Source organism: Onychostoma macrolepis, chromosome 17 (assembly GCF_012432095.1).
Source record: "Onychostoma macrolepis isolate SWU-2019 chromosome 17, ASM1243209v1, whole genome shotgun sequence".
NCBI lineage: Eukaryota > Metazoa > Chordata > Actinopteri > Cypriniformes > Cyprinidae > Onychostoma > Onychostoma macrolepis.
In genome coordinates, this window is record NC_081171.1 from 31,106,060 (window position 1) to 31,120,281 (window position 14,222).

At 35.4% G+C, this 14,222-nt stretch overlaps 1 protein-coding gene across 2 annotated transcripts in view; it reads left to right on the top strand.

Moving 5' to 3' along the window:
- The window catches only part of dlst (dihydrolipoamide S-succinyltransferase), a 31,160-nt gene extending 19,509 nt beyond the window's left edge, over positions 1-11,651 (top strand). For both annotated transcript variants that reach the window (XM_058748771.1, XM_058748772.1), the window contains exons 10-15: positions 1,631-1,728; positions 7,156-7,286; positions 8,298-8,371; positions 9,321-9,404; positions 9,808-9,975; positions 11,041-11,651. In XM_058748771.1, the coding sequence (XP_058604754.1) occupies positions 1,631-1,728; positions 7,156-7,286; positions 8,298-8,371; positions 9,321-9,404; positions 9,808-9,975; positions 11,041-11,175 (690 nt within the window). In that variant the 3' untranslated portion in view covers positions 11,176-11,651. The remainder of the gene's footprint in view (positions 1-1,630; positions 1,729-7,155; positions 7,287-8,297; positions 8,372-9,320; positions 9,405-9,807; positions 9,976-11,040) is intronic.
- Positions 11,652-14,222: the final 2,571 nt, after the last annotated feature.

Consider the following 14,222-nt stretch of genomic DNA (forward strand, 5'->3'; position numbering starts at 1 on the left):
TTTTCAGCTATTTGGAAAATAAACTAACTTCATGGCACGCAAATTGAATTGACTTCATAATGTGGTGTACTGACAAAGCATAACCATGAATACACACACACACAAATGTTGGGTTTCCATGTTTTAAGGGTTCAATCCATATGCATAATGGTTTTTCTACTGTACAGACTTTATTCTGTATATCTCTAACCCAGCACCTAAACCTACCCCTCACACAAAACAAACTTCATTCTGTATGATTTAAAAGCTTGTTTCCTCATGGGGACCACAAAAATTTACTGGTATTACTATTCTTAGGGACATTTGGACCCTATAATGTAGGGAACACCAGGGCCAAAAATACACACACTTATTTGGCAACAACAGATCCAATATCAGTATCATATCAAATAGAATACCTTTAAATAATGTATAATTGCCAGTACATTTCAACCTTTTCTTGTGATTTTGCTGCCTGTTATGTGTACAGATACTTTTTATACACTTTTATTTGAAGAATTATGTTAAGAATATTGAGTTATACTTGCTGTACTTATTGGTCCTGCACTGCCTGATGATTCAACTGATTTTTCACAAATATGTCTATATTAGCAAAAGTTGATTAAGTGAACGCTTAAGTTTAAAAGTATAATGATGCAAGGCAAGCACTTGGCATGTTATATGACCTATTTTTCAGCAGCATGTTTGATTCCTACTTTAAGTAGGTTTTTTAAATGGATTGTTTATACAGACTTTTTTTTTTTTTTTTTTCTTTCCGGGGGTTTTTTTTTTTTTTAGATTCGTCAGTTATAAAATTAGTTTAAACAGTAATGAAATTTGTCTATATATATATTTAAGTCGCATTAATTGAGGATTTCTTTCAGGTGGTCTTGAATGGTACATTACAGTACATGAGTTTGAATGAGAACAGCAGACTGTTTTTGTACATGAGCAGATATTTGTAGGTGACATTTTACTCCAACAAATATATATTTAACTCTAGAAAAGTTTCCAGAGATGTAGTAAGTAAAACATGTCTTTTATGCCAAATATATCTTCTTTATCATTTAAGGCCACTGCTGCCTTTGTGCATTACAAAGACACTGATGTGCTCATACTGTTAGGATCTTGGGTAATATTAAACCAATTTAATTAAAGGAGACTATATCTTTTATCATTTATTCATGAAGTAGACTAATTGTTACTTATGTGCCATAACTTCTGCCATCAAGTTAATACACAACCACTTCTGCAGTTGATCATGTTAAAAGGTTTTTTCCCACCTTACAAATCGGTAGAGCCTGTCACCATTTGATTCAAAATGTTTAATGCAAGAACTTGAACAGTACAAATGCTGTGAAAAATAATCAAGGCGTCTTTTACCAAATGAAATGAAATGCAGTGTATATGTGAAACAGTGTTAAATGCCATTTGGGTTTTTCATGAACATTTTGAGTGATGCCTAATTGTTGAATCAGTGCCCCTAATCACACAATCTGCTCTTTAAGAAACTTGATGGCCAAATAAAAAATGCATTGAAATGGTCTCTATATTAACAGTGTTATTTACAAGAACTGATATTAAAAAATAGCACAAATTCTGCCGAGTCCCCCGCATTCTCTTGCTCAGCCCTTTTGTGGTTTTGTTGCAGGTGAAGATGAACCGCATGAGACAGCGAATTGCTCAGCGGCTGAAGGAAGCGCAGAACACCTGTGCCATGCTGACAACCTTCAATGAAGTTGATATGAGGTTTGTTCCTGTAAAAGCAAACCAGCCTACTCCAGATTATACAGTCACTGGTTCTTTGAAATGTGTTTTTAATACCCTGCCAGTCAAAGGTTGGTGCTCACCTACTCCGTTTTGTTATTAGGATCTTGTACATCTCAGAGAAAAAAAGTGATTAACTTTGAAATAACACAAATGGAAGTCTGGGGTTAGTGTGAAACATGACACTAGGGCTTGGTATTGAGACACATTTCACCATTTGATTTTGATTCACTAGCCTGCATTTTTTTTTTTAATCTCAGTTCATTTCGATATCTATCTAATTATTGGGCATCAAACTTAAGCTGTAAACTATAAAATGATCTCTCTCTGTTGGTACATTACTATATTAAATTGATTTGTAAACAAACATTTAAATTGCACATAAGGCAGTTTTTAAAATAAAGTATTATAATTCATCTTTAATTATATAATTGTTTCTACTCCGGTTTGTTGTTGAAATATGAACATTTAAACAGTGAATATCATAAAAGGTTTATTTAAACATACATTAAATATTGAAGAACAGGTTCAGTACAAAATATAATTAGGGGTGCACCGATCCGATATTCAGTATCAGTATCGGTATCGGCTCTGATATTGGAATTTTCTGCCGGATCGGTTATCGGTCAGACGAGACCGATCTAAATCCGATATGTACGTAAACTATTGTGTTATTGTTAAGCCCCATTATAAACACCATAAAGTTTTCATGCACTATATTTCAAGTGTTCTGAAGCCATTCCACAGTTTAATGTGAGGTACAGATGATATTTACAGAAGATGTTTAAGTCAAGTTCACGTAAACTCTTCTCTCCGCCGCGGCGGCCTGTCATCCTCCATTTAACATTCAAACTGTGTGCCGCGTTCGGTTACGAGTCAAAACAATGAAACTCTCTGCAAGATTATTAAATGTTCCTAATATTACACTTGATCTGTAAATAAAGATAAATGGTTTTGCATAAAAGTACTTTATCTTCGTGCTGTTTTCAAGATCGTGTTGGTGTCTGTTAGATCCCAACACTGGACTAGAGAGCACTATGATCTTAACGAGCACAGCAACTGAAATTTAAAACTGTTAAAAGAAAAGGCTCAATAAACTATCTCACAGATTTAATACACTGCGCTCATAAGCGCTTTGTGCCGCTCTGTATTTGGAGACTTTCGTATCATAATACTTTTGCACAATGAAAGATTATTAATAGCCTTTCTTGTTCGTCTTATCTATCATATGTTTCTGCCTCATTACTGTGCTATACATTTAAAAGAAGTGTCTTTTAATTTTACAGTATATATATTTATATATAAATATTACTTATTTTTCATGAATGTATTTTACAACAATTCAAAAAGCAATGCATATCATTTTACATTATCATTTTAGATTTTGTCCTACACTTATTCAATTTTATTTGTTCCCCACTAAATAATGTTTTCCCACTAATTTTAGATTTTATATAATTGTGCACTCTTGATTTTTCTAGAATAACTTTTGCTACTGAATTATCTATTAACCTAGTTTATAATAGTATTTTTGTCATAGATTATAACTATATATGCATTCATTTGTTGTTTTTCTTTACAATAAAGTTATCTATATTTAGTAGATTGTTTGAAACATACGAAAGTCATGATCAGGTAAACACACATTGAGGTATAAAAATTCAACACTGATTTAAAAAAAAACTGGCCAGATATCGGATCGATATCGGTATCGGCAGATATGCAGAATTTTTGGTATTGGATCGGGATCGGTTCTGCAAAAGTGGTATTGAGCCACTCCTAAATATTATATGTAATATAATGCATATATTTATCAAAATGCTCGTCTTTGGAGTTATTTTCTATTGAGTTTATGGACATTGAATGTCTTTCCTGGAAAAATGTGATGTTGTGTGACATTGATCACAAACAGTTAAGGTTAAAACACGGACTGATTGATTACATGAGACATGATTCATTTCATTAAGTTATTCTTTTTCTTTAAAGCCCAACCCTTGATGTTAATTAATGTTTATTTGGTGCTGTAAGTAGTAGTAAAGAGGAAGATGTGATCGGTTCACGTGAGGCTACACAAAGCTTACTGCAATTATTATATGTCAGGCATGCTACAAATAATGTTTTCACGGATCAGCTGAAAAGATCAAACATTGTTTCATCAAAATGGGAATCGATTAAAATAGAGGAATTTAATATTTTCAACTGAAAACTATTATGTCTAGATATCTACTCCAGCTCAGTGCATTAAAAAAAAAAGAGTAACAATAAATGACTCTTAAAGTTACATACATATTAGGGATGTGCATAACTGAGGCCAATGCGATACGCGTATTGATGCATTCCCAATGATACGAGATATTAAAGATACATACGAAGCAGCTACCGATGCGATACGATTCACCCCTATTATGATGCAATGCAGTCCAATTTCGATTCAACAATGCGATTCAATGGTAAAAATATGATGCTATGCCATTCAATATGATACAGATAGTTCGCTTTAATTTCATTGGTTCAGGCAGACAGCCATGTTAATCTGTATTCTATTTGACTCTCAGGATTCGCCTCGGTCTCTGTAGTGTTGTGATGCGTCATATTCATGTAGCAGCAATGGTGATGAGAGAATGCACTTGAGAAACAGTTTATAGAGGACAAATCAATCTAAATATAAAATATTGGTCGCAAATTACTGGTCACTTTCTAAATAATTACAGTATATATTTATTTACGAGCATTTACTAATTATTATATAAAAATAGATTGTTTCATCAATGCAGAGAAGCAATGCATTATGATACAAATGTCAGCTTAAATCTGATGCACACTTTTTTTAAATCAGTGCATCGCATCGTTAAATTTTATGCCGATGCGAATCGGTGAATCTTACCATCCCTAATACATATGCATACTTTATATTTGTGCACAAAACAATGACTTGTAAGCCTGATAAGCACCAATTCAGGCAAATGTGCCCAAACTTCTGCCTGTGAATGTGCGGTAAAGAGCACTGACACATAGGAAGGTCTGTCGACGGCCCTGTGAAAATTTTGCTTATTGGCCAAACCTGATTAGAAGCTCCGCAATGCCCATCCAAATGGTTATAGATTGGAATCTGGCCTACAGGAAGAGATTTCTGAAACCCAATCTCCACTTAAAGCGCGGAATGTAAATATTTGGTCCTAATGTTGGTCAAAACAAAGATAAGAAGGGCAAAATGGGCTTTATTAATTTACAAGGAAACGTTAATGTCCACAACCTCCCTCGCTAACCCCTGAAGAGGACACTTTGAGGATTTCTCCCCAGCGCAAATGGCCGTATTAGCTTTCAGCTGCTCGGGGTTCGTGTTCTGCCGCTAATCTCGTTGGCATTGATGGGATGGAGGAAGACTCTGCCGGTCTGGAGTCGAAGGAGCGCGCTCGTCTGCGGCCCGCGAGCATCTGCCTCGGTGTCCCCCGAGACGCGCCTTCGGAGGGAGCGTGCGAGACGCCCGGAACGTTATGGGCTATTATGACAGGCCAATAAGATTTGAAGGCTCTGGAAAGTGAAGATTTTTATCGCGTCTTCTCTCCTTTCTCTGAGAGCGCGTGTCTTGGGACGGTCCTAATTCTGTTAGCGGAGAAACCGGAGAGGCTAAACGGTGTTAGAGACAGGAAAATAGAGAATTACAGTCTCGGCCCTTTTCACTCAAAACCTGGCCAGACTGTTGTCCACAACATCCTCCACAACCTTAAATGCCACGGAGCGCTCAAACCGAGGTGTTTGCTTTTTGCAAATCATTAGCTGTTTCCATCCATAGATTCAAATTTAACTTGTGCGGAAAACTGGAATATCGCATAAAACATTTGCGTATAAAGCACCGTTTCCATTCAATGAATCAAAGAGAACAAAAACATAGCTTCCTGATAAACTGGCACTATATCATATCACTAAGAAAAGTAGGAGAAGCCACTGAATATTTATATAATTTATATATACACATATATAATGAATTACTTGCACCTCAGAGCAAGCAGACTAAACTCAGTAAATGCGGTCATTGCTTTCGGGGGGGATTTCTGCTGTTTGGGAACGCAGTCGTGTAAGACAATAACACAGAAATATTTTGATGACAGACTTTGCTCAGGCATTTCAGAACAACCATAACAACATTTCAGATGCTGTGAAAAGAGATCGGTCCGCTGGTTAGTCAAGTTATCCCGTCCCATCGTGCAAAGTCACGTGACTTTTTTTGATGCACAAGGTAGAATTTATTTGGTAAATGTGTTTATGCACATTTTTTCTTGGATAGAAGTTTATCCTACTCAATTGTGCGCATTTTTTTTTTTTTAATGCGCATTTTTAGAATTCATGCGCATCTTGCTGTTTTTGTCCAGCCGTTTTTTTATGTGATATTCCAAAATGTGCATAAAAATATGTGGATTATTTGCATTGCATTATGTTAGAGAGCCACCGATTACATTTCAAGGATTTTTAAATAACAATTAGGAATGGCCATTTTTGTGCATATGCGCGTCATGGCGATAATTAAATGATTTTAATAAAACTGTCCTGTTGATGAGAAAAAAAGAAATATTTAAAAGCAATATGCATATAAATTTGTTACAAATATTCCAGTCATAATAAAGTCGGGCTTTGCCATTTGAGCTGTTGATGAAAAATGTATGGGAAAAATAACAATTCGATTTATAATAAAAACATTATCAATGTTTTGAAAAGAAAACATCTAAAAACAATATGATTGTTTCAGATATTCCAATCATATTCAGTAATGTCAGGCTTTGCATCTAAAGGAAATATGATTGTCTCAAATAATCCTAGTATTGTCCGTAATGTTGATCTGTGCGGGCTGAAGACTGAATGATCACCTGTAAACTGAAGCGCTTTACTAAAACCGGTTAATTAACTCAACCAAACACACAATTTTGGAATTTTCATGATGAAACTGATTCAAGGCATCATTGCACACTTTCTAAACCATATTTCACTACAGTGCACTTCAATAGATTAGTGCATTAGTGAATATTAATTGTATTTTAAGCAGTTCATGGTTACCATGTCTGTCAGTCTCCCAAATGGAATGTAAAATATCTTAACCATTATAAATACACTGTAATCTAGGTCTTCTGTAGTCATCTGATGACTTGTTTTTTGAGTAAATAACTTCAATTTCAGTCTGTTTCTCACACAAAAACATGATTTCAGAGACCTGGAAAATAGTGCACCGGTCACATGTACTGCCATGATCACCGTACGCTTTCATTGGATGGTAAAGAGCAGCACGAACATTCTGCTAAACATCTGGTTTGAAATTTCTAGAAGAAAAGTTGGAACGACATGAGAGCGAGTAGCTGTTCCTTGTTGTAATGCTTGGTTGCGATTGTCTTACGTTTTTTCTGTGTTCCTCCGTGACAGCAACATCACAGAGATGAGGAAACAGTATAAAGATGCTTTCCTGAAGAAACATGGCATCAAACTGGGCTTCATGTCTGCGTTTGTGAAAGCGGCTGCCTACGCTTTGACAGACCAGCCTGCCGTTAACGGTGGTACGTACACACACACACACACACACACACACATGTACACACACACACATACGCACGCACGCACGCGTGCTCAAGCCTTGCTAGTTCAGGCTCAGAATCTCACCACTTCAGATTAAGCCACTGGTAAGCGTGTGTGGTTATGTGGTTGTCTGTTCGAGTCTAAAGAACATGTTTCACAGATTACCTTTCTGTCGCCCCCTCCTCTCTTTCCTTCCAAACCTCATTGGCTTGGCCTACATAGACAGGCATGTTTAACACGGTTTCATCAAGCCAGTGCGTTTCTATATTTGCTCAGAGTCTCACCATTTCGTGATCTTCATTGGATACTTGCTAAAATAGACCAGAGGCTTGTTGTCACCATTAGGGTTGTAGTTAACTAACAAAAGTTTGTTTTGTGCTTTTAGTTTTACTTAGTTTAACCATAATAAATTATTAAAACTTAAACTTATTTTATGTCAGCTAGTTGCCTAAAATAACTAAAACTAATAAAAACAAATATAAAGACAAAAATGACAAACACGCAACAAAATTATCAAAACTTTTAAATTAAAAACAAGACAAGAAAAAAAGATCAAAATATTAATAAAAACTAGTGCTGTCAACTGATTAATCATGATTAATTGCATCCAAAATAAAAGTTTTTGTATATATATAATATATCATTATGTATATATTTAAGAAAAATGTTATATTTGTATATAATATAAATTATACAAATATATACATGTAAATATTTTCAACATATATACCTTATGTGTGTGTATTTATATATACATAATAAATATACACAGTACACACACATATTACATAAACAAAAACTCATATCGCCTTGTCTTCCTGTTTCTGTTGAAATTCAGTGTTCCTTTAAACATACTGAGATATATATATATTATATACAAATATTTTAGTTATCTAATGTATTATGTATTGTGGAACTGCAATTGAGAGAAATAAACTCAAAGTTAAATATATATTGAAAGCTATTAACTGTTGTTTTCTTAATCTGTGCAGTCATTGATGACACAACCAAAGAGATTGTGTATCGGGATTATGTGGATATCAGTGTGGCAGTCGCGACACCAAAGGTAAATCCTACACATTTATGCCTCTTATGCAGAAATTAATACTGTTTACATTTATAATGTTATACCTGATTTCTATTTCAAATAAATGCTGTTCTTTTGAACTTTCTATTCATCTGTGAATCCTGAAAAATAAAATGCATCACGGTTTCCACAAAAATATTGTGCAGCACAACTGTTTTCAACATTGCTAACTATCAGAAATGTTTGTTGAGCAGTAAATCAGCATATTACAATGATTTCTGAAGATCATGTGACACTGAAGACTGGAGTAATGATGCTGAAAATACAGCGCTGCATCACAGAAATAAATTACAGTTTGACAGATAATCACATAGAAAACAGATATATTAAATGGTAATAATATTTCACTGTTTTTACTATATTTGTGATCAAATAAATGCAGCCTTGAGCAGAAGAGACTTCTTTAAAATTTTTGCTGAGGAAAAAAAAGAGACTTCATTTTTTTTGTGGAAACTGATGCAATTCTATTTGATGAATAGAAAGTTCAAAAGAACATTAATTTGAAATATATATATTTTTTAAACTTTTGTTACATTATAAAAGTTGTTACTGTCACTTTTGATCAATTTAATGCGTCCTTGATGAGTAAAAGTATTGAAGACTGGAGTAATGATGCTGAAAATTCAGCTTTAATCACAGGAATAAATTACAGTTTAACAGATATTCACATAGAAAACACTTATTTTGAATTGTAATAATATTTCACAATATTGCTGTTTTTACTGTATTTTTGATCACATAAATGTAGCCTTAGTGAGCAGAAGAGACTCCTTTCAAAAACTTTTAAAAAAATCATACTTGATAATGGTGACACGATTTCCATAACAGTTAAATAACAGCAGATATTTAGTTTATTCTCAGTGTTGTAATATCAGTACAGTTTCTGTGTGTCGAGCACGTTCTCATCCGCGTCTGCTTCTCGTCTCAGGGTCTCGTGGTTCCCGTGATCAGAGGAGTGGAGGGAATGAACTTCACCGACATCGAGAAAGCCATTAACGAGCTGGGAGAGAAGGTGAGAGCTGCTGTCTGAAGACGTGCGTATTGAGCTGCAAATGGAGCAACTAACTAGAAATCTTTATTTAGCTAAATATGTTACATGACCTAAAAAAACAGCAGTGGTATCATTGGTAAAACTGATGTCAAGTGAAGGGGGAAAAAATCAAACTCTGTTATTTCTGAAAAACGCTGCGGTTTATTCCTCTGATGACTCTAATGACATTTTTAAGAGCGTTAATCAGAGCATGACTTACTTTTCTGCATTTAGCAGACGCTTGTATACGAAGAACAAAAGTAATTCACCAAAGAGCCAACAGTGTGCAGATTTATTAGACGACTGGATTATTAAGCAAACTAGAGAAGAGAAAGAAGCCTGTTTTTCTGCTAGTTTCTGACTTGTTTTTTTATTTTTATTGTAGGCTCGTAAGAACGAGCTGGCTGTGGAGGACATGGACGGCGGCACCTTCACCATCAGCAACGGAGGAGTGTTCGGCTCCATGTTTGGGACTCCCATCATCAACCCGCCTCAGTCGGCCATTCTGGGCATGCATGGCATCTTTGACCGGCCCGTGGCCATCGCTGGGAAGGTCAGATGGGAACGGTTTTGTGTTTTCTGTGCCTTATGTTAGTAGAGTCAACAGTCAGTTCAGGAAGTAAAAACTCCATTCATTTTCTCCATCGGGACATTTTTGATAATCAGTGGTTACCCTAACCCTTATTTTTAAAATAATCATGTTTAATCATGTTTAACAAATCTCCACCAATCAGAGAGATGGAGCGAGAAAATTGTGCCAAAACAGCACTTAAGCTCCACCCACTGTAAAAAAAAAAGAAAAAAAAAAAAAATGTGACAATTTATGTGACAATTGTTCAGTTTTATGTGACAATTGTTTTTTTATCAAAGTTGGAAGTTTATATCTTGAAGTTGTTTCCATCTCACAGTCTCTTCTGCTCATCAAGGCTGTATTTGATCAATTCACGTTTATTTGTGTAGCACTTTTCACGATAATATTGTGAAATATTGCAATTTCTAATATTGTTTTCTTATTTTAATATGTTAAACTGTAATTTATTTCAGTGATGCGCAGCTGTATTTTCAGCATCATTACTCCAGTCTTCAGTGTCACATGATCTTCAGAAATCATTCTAATATGCTGATTTATTATCAGTGTTAGAAACTGTTGTGCTGCTAAATATTGTTTTTTGGAACGTGTGATACTTTTTTCTTTGATTCTTTGAATAATTTATTAAAATCAGAAATCTTTTCTAACAATATAAGTCTTTACTATCACTTTTTCCATTTAGCACATCCTTTCTGAATTGTAGTATTAATAAAATAGTATCACAGGTCCCAAAAAATATTAAGCAGCACAATTGTTTCCAACATTAATTATAAATCAGCATATTAGAATGATTTCTGAAGATCATGTGACACTGAAGACTGGAGTAATGATGCTGAAAATACAGCTGCGCATCACAGAAATAAATTACAGCATAACAGATATTCACATAGAAAACAGCTACTTTAAATTGTAAAATTATTTCACAATTTTTGATCAAATAAATGCATAATAAAAAATCTTTTGAACATCACTATATATGCATATTTTGTTCTGTTCTGTGACGTGGTGGTGTTGTGTGGGTTTGTCCAGGTGGAGATCCGGCCGATGATGTACGTGGCTCTGACCTACGACCACCGCTTGATCGACGGCAGAGAGGCCGTGACCTTCCTCAGGAAGATCAAATCGGTGGTGGAGGACCCTCGGGTGCTGCTGCTGGACATGTGAACGCTCTCGGACCGTCAGCCATCTCCTGCCGTTCACCACACACATTCTCATCTCGCGCAGAATGGTTACGACCCACAAACCCCATCTGTACACTAGGGACGGACGTGTCAGGATTTGCATTGATTAGCTTCATGTTGAGTTGTTTTACCATGTATACGTCCGCTGGGTTTTCACTGTATTGTGGAGGAAAGCGGTCCTGTCATTGTATGTACAAATCAGTGCACAAAACATGCCCTGTGCAGTTATTTGTTTCTAAATGGAGAAGAAATGATAGTAATATACAGTATATGATATATTTAATCTCTTGGGTGTAAAGCGATCGGAGCAGCCGAGCAGAAACACTATGTTCGCAGGTGCTTGTTTTTGTACACGAGACCACGACGCGTCCCGCACACCTCCAGACCATCAGATCCTGTCTGCCTGTGTAAAAAAACAAAACTATATGAGATTTTAAACAATAAATTCAATGAAATGTTCACGCTCTCTCGTGTCTTTCTGACTCTGTTTCGATTCAGCAGCCAGCGGTCAGTCCACTAAATTTAAAGTTTAACGTTGAGCACAAGGCTAATAGGGAATTTAATGCTGAACGATCGGTACAAATACAAATTCTCCATCGTTTGCCGTGCAAAATCACGGTTGACACAAAACATTATAAAAAACTTGTCTGTCTATATATATATATATATATATATATATATATATATATAGAGCGAGAGAGAGAGTTAATACTATTATATTTTTTTGTTTATTTTGAATTAGATTTTTTTATATTTCCTGTTTTTGTTTTTAGCTAAAGTTGTAGTAGTTTTGTTTTTGTCGTTTATTAGTTTTTTATATCTATATTTTTATTTGTTTATTTTTGTCATTTTAAAGGAAAATTTGAATTATTGCATTGACAGCTGTCTGAAATAAAATAAGTAAGTTTTTTTTATATTTTATTTCAGTTAATGTTTATTTACAGTTAAGGTAATGAAAATGTTTCTTTGTGGTTTTAGTTTTAGTTGGAGATAAAAACCCTGGTGGGGACACAACTTCCAAGTCTTTTTAATGGTACGTTATTTAACTAACATTTAAACTATATAAAACACACAGGATAGAGGTGGACCTTGCAGAGGAGTACAAACATCTTTCCAAAAACATCTTCAGCTCAGGTAAAGAGACTGGACACTAATTTCTTACAAGAGAGAACAAGACAAAATTCTAGAGTTTATTTCTATATATTTTTGTTTTTATCCAAATGAACCCATTTGCTAATACAGCACAAAGGATGAAATAAATCATGACAAAGATATATATATATATGTGTGTGTGACCCTGGAGCACAAAAGTAGTCTTTAGTCGCTGGGGTATATTTGTAGCAATAGCCAAAAATACATTATATGGGTCAAAATTATCCATTTTTCTTTTATGCCAAAAATCATTAGGATATTAAGTAAAGATCATGTTCTATGAAGATATTTTGTAAATTTCTTACCATAAATGCATCAAAATTAATGCATTCATTTTTGATTAGTAATATGCATTGCTAAGAACTTAATTTGAACAACTTTAAAGGTGATTTTCTCAATATTTAGATTTTTTTGCACCCTCAGATTCCAGATTTTCAAATAGTTGTATCTCAGACAAATATTGTTCGATCCTAACAAACCATACATCAATGGAAAGATTATTTATGCAGCTTTCAGAAGATGTATAAATCTCAATTTTGAAAAAACGACACTTAAGACAGGTTTTGTGGTCCAGGGTCACAAATATACAGGTGCTGGTCATATAATTAGAATATCATCAAAAAGTTGATTTATTTCACTAATTCCATTCAAAAAGTGAAACTTGTATATTATATTCATTTATTACACACAGACTGATATATTTCAAATGTTTATTTCTTTTAATTTTGATGATTAGAGCTTACAGCTCATGAAAGTCAAAAATCAGTATCTCAAAATATTAGAATATTTACATTTGAGTTTGAATAAATGACCATCCCTACAGTATAAATTCTGGGTATCTCTTGTTCTTTGAAACCACAATAATGGGGAAGACTGCTGACCTGGCAATGATCCAGAAGACGAACATTGACACCCTCCACAAAGAGGGTAAGTCACAGAAGGTCATTACTGAAAGGTGTGGCTGTTTACAGAGTGCTGTATCAAAGCATATTAAATGCAAAGTTGACTGGAAGGAAGAATTTGGGTAGGAAAAGGTGCACAAGCAACAGGGATGACCGCAAGCTTGAGAATACGGTCAAGCAAAGCTGATTCAAACACTTGTGAGAGCTTCACAAGGAGAGAACTGAAGCTGGAGTCAGTGCATCAAGAGTCACCACGCTCAGACGTCTTCAGGAAAAGAGCTACCAAGCCACTTCTGAACCAGAGACAACGTCAGAAGCATCTTAACTGGGCTGTGGAGAAAAAGAACTGGACTGTTGCTCAGTGGTCCAAAGTCCTCTTTTCAGATGAAAGTAAATTTTACATTTCATTTGGAAATAAATGTCCCAGAGTCTGAAGGAAGAGTGGAGAGGCACAGAATCCATGTTGCTTGAGGTCCAGTGTGAAGTTTCCACAGTCAGTGATGATTTGGGCTGCCATGTCATCTGCTGGTGTTGGTCCACTGTGTTTTCTGAAGTCCAGAGTCAACGCAGCCATCTACCAGGAAATTTTAGAGCACTTCATGCTTCCTTCTGTTGACAAGATTTCATTTTCCAGCAGGACTTGGCACCTGCCCACACTGCCAAAGGTACCAAAAGCTGGTTCAATGACCATAGTGTTACTGTGCTTGATTGGCCAGCAAACTCGCCTGACCTGAACCCCATAGAGAATCTGGGGTATTCTCAAGAGGAAGATGAGAGACACCAGACCCAACAATGCAGATGAGCTGAAGGCCACTATCAGAGCAACCTGGGCTCTCATAACACCTGAGCAGTGCCACAGACTGATCGACTTCATGCCACGCCGCATTGCTGCAGTAATTCAGGCAAAAGGAGCCCCAACTAAGTATTGAGTGCTGTACATGCTCATACTTTTCATTTTCATACTTTTCAGTTGGCT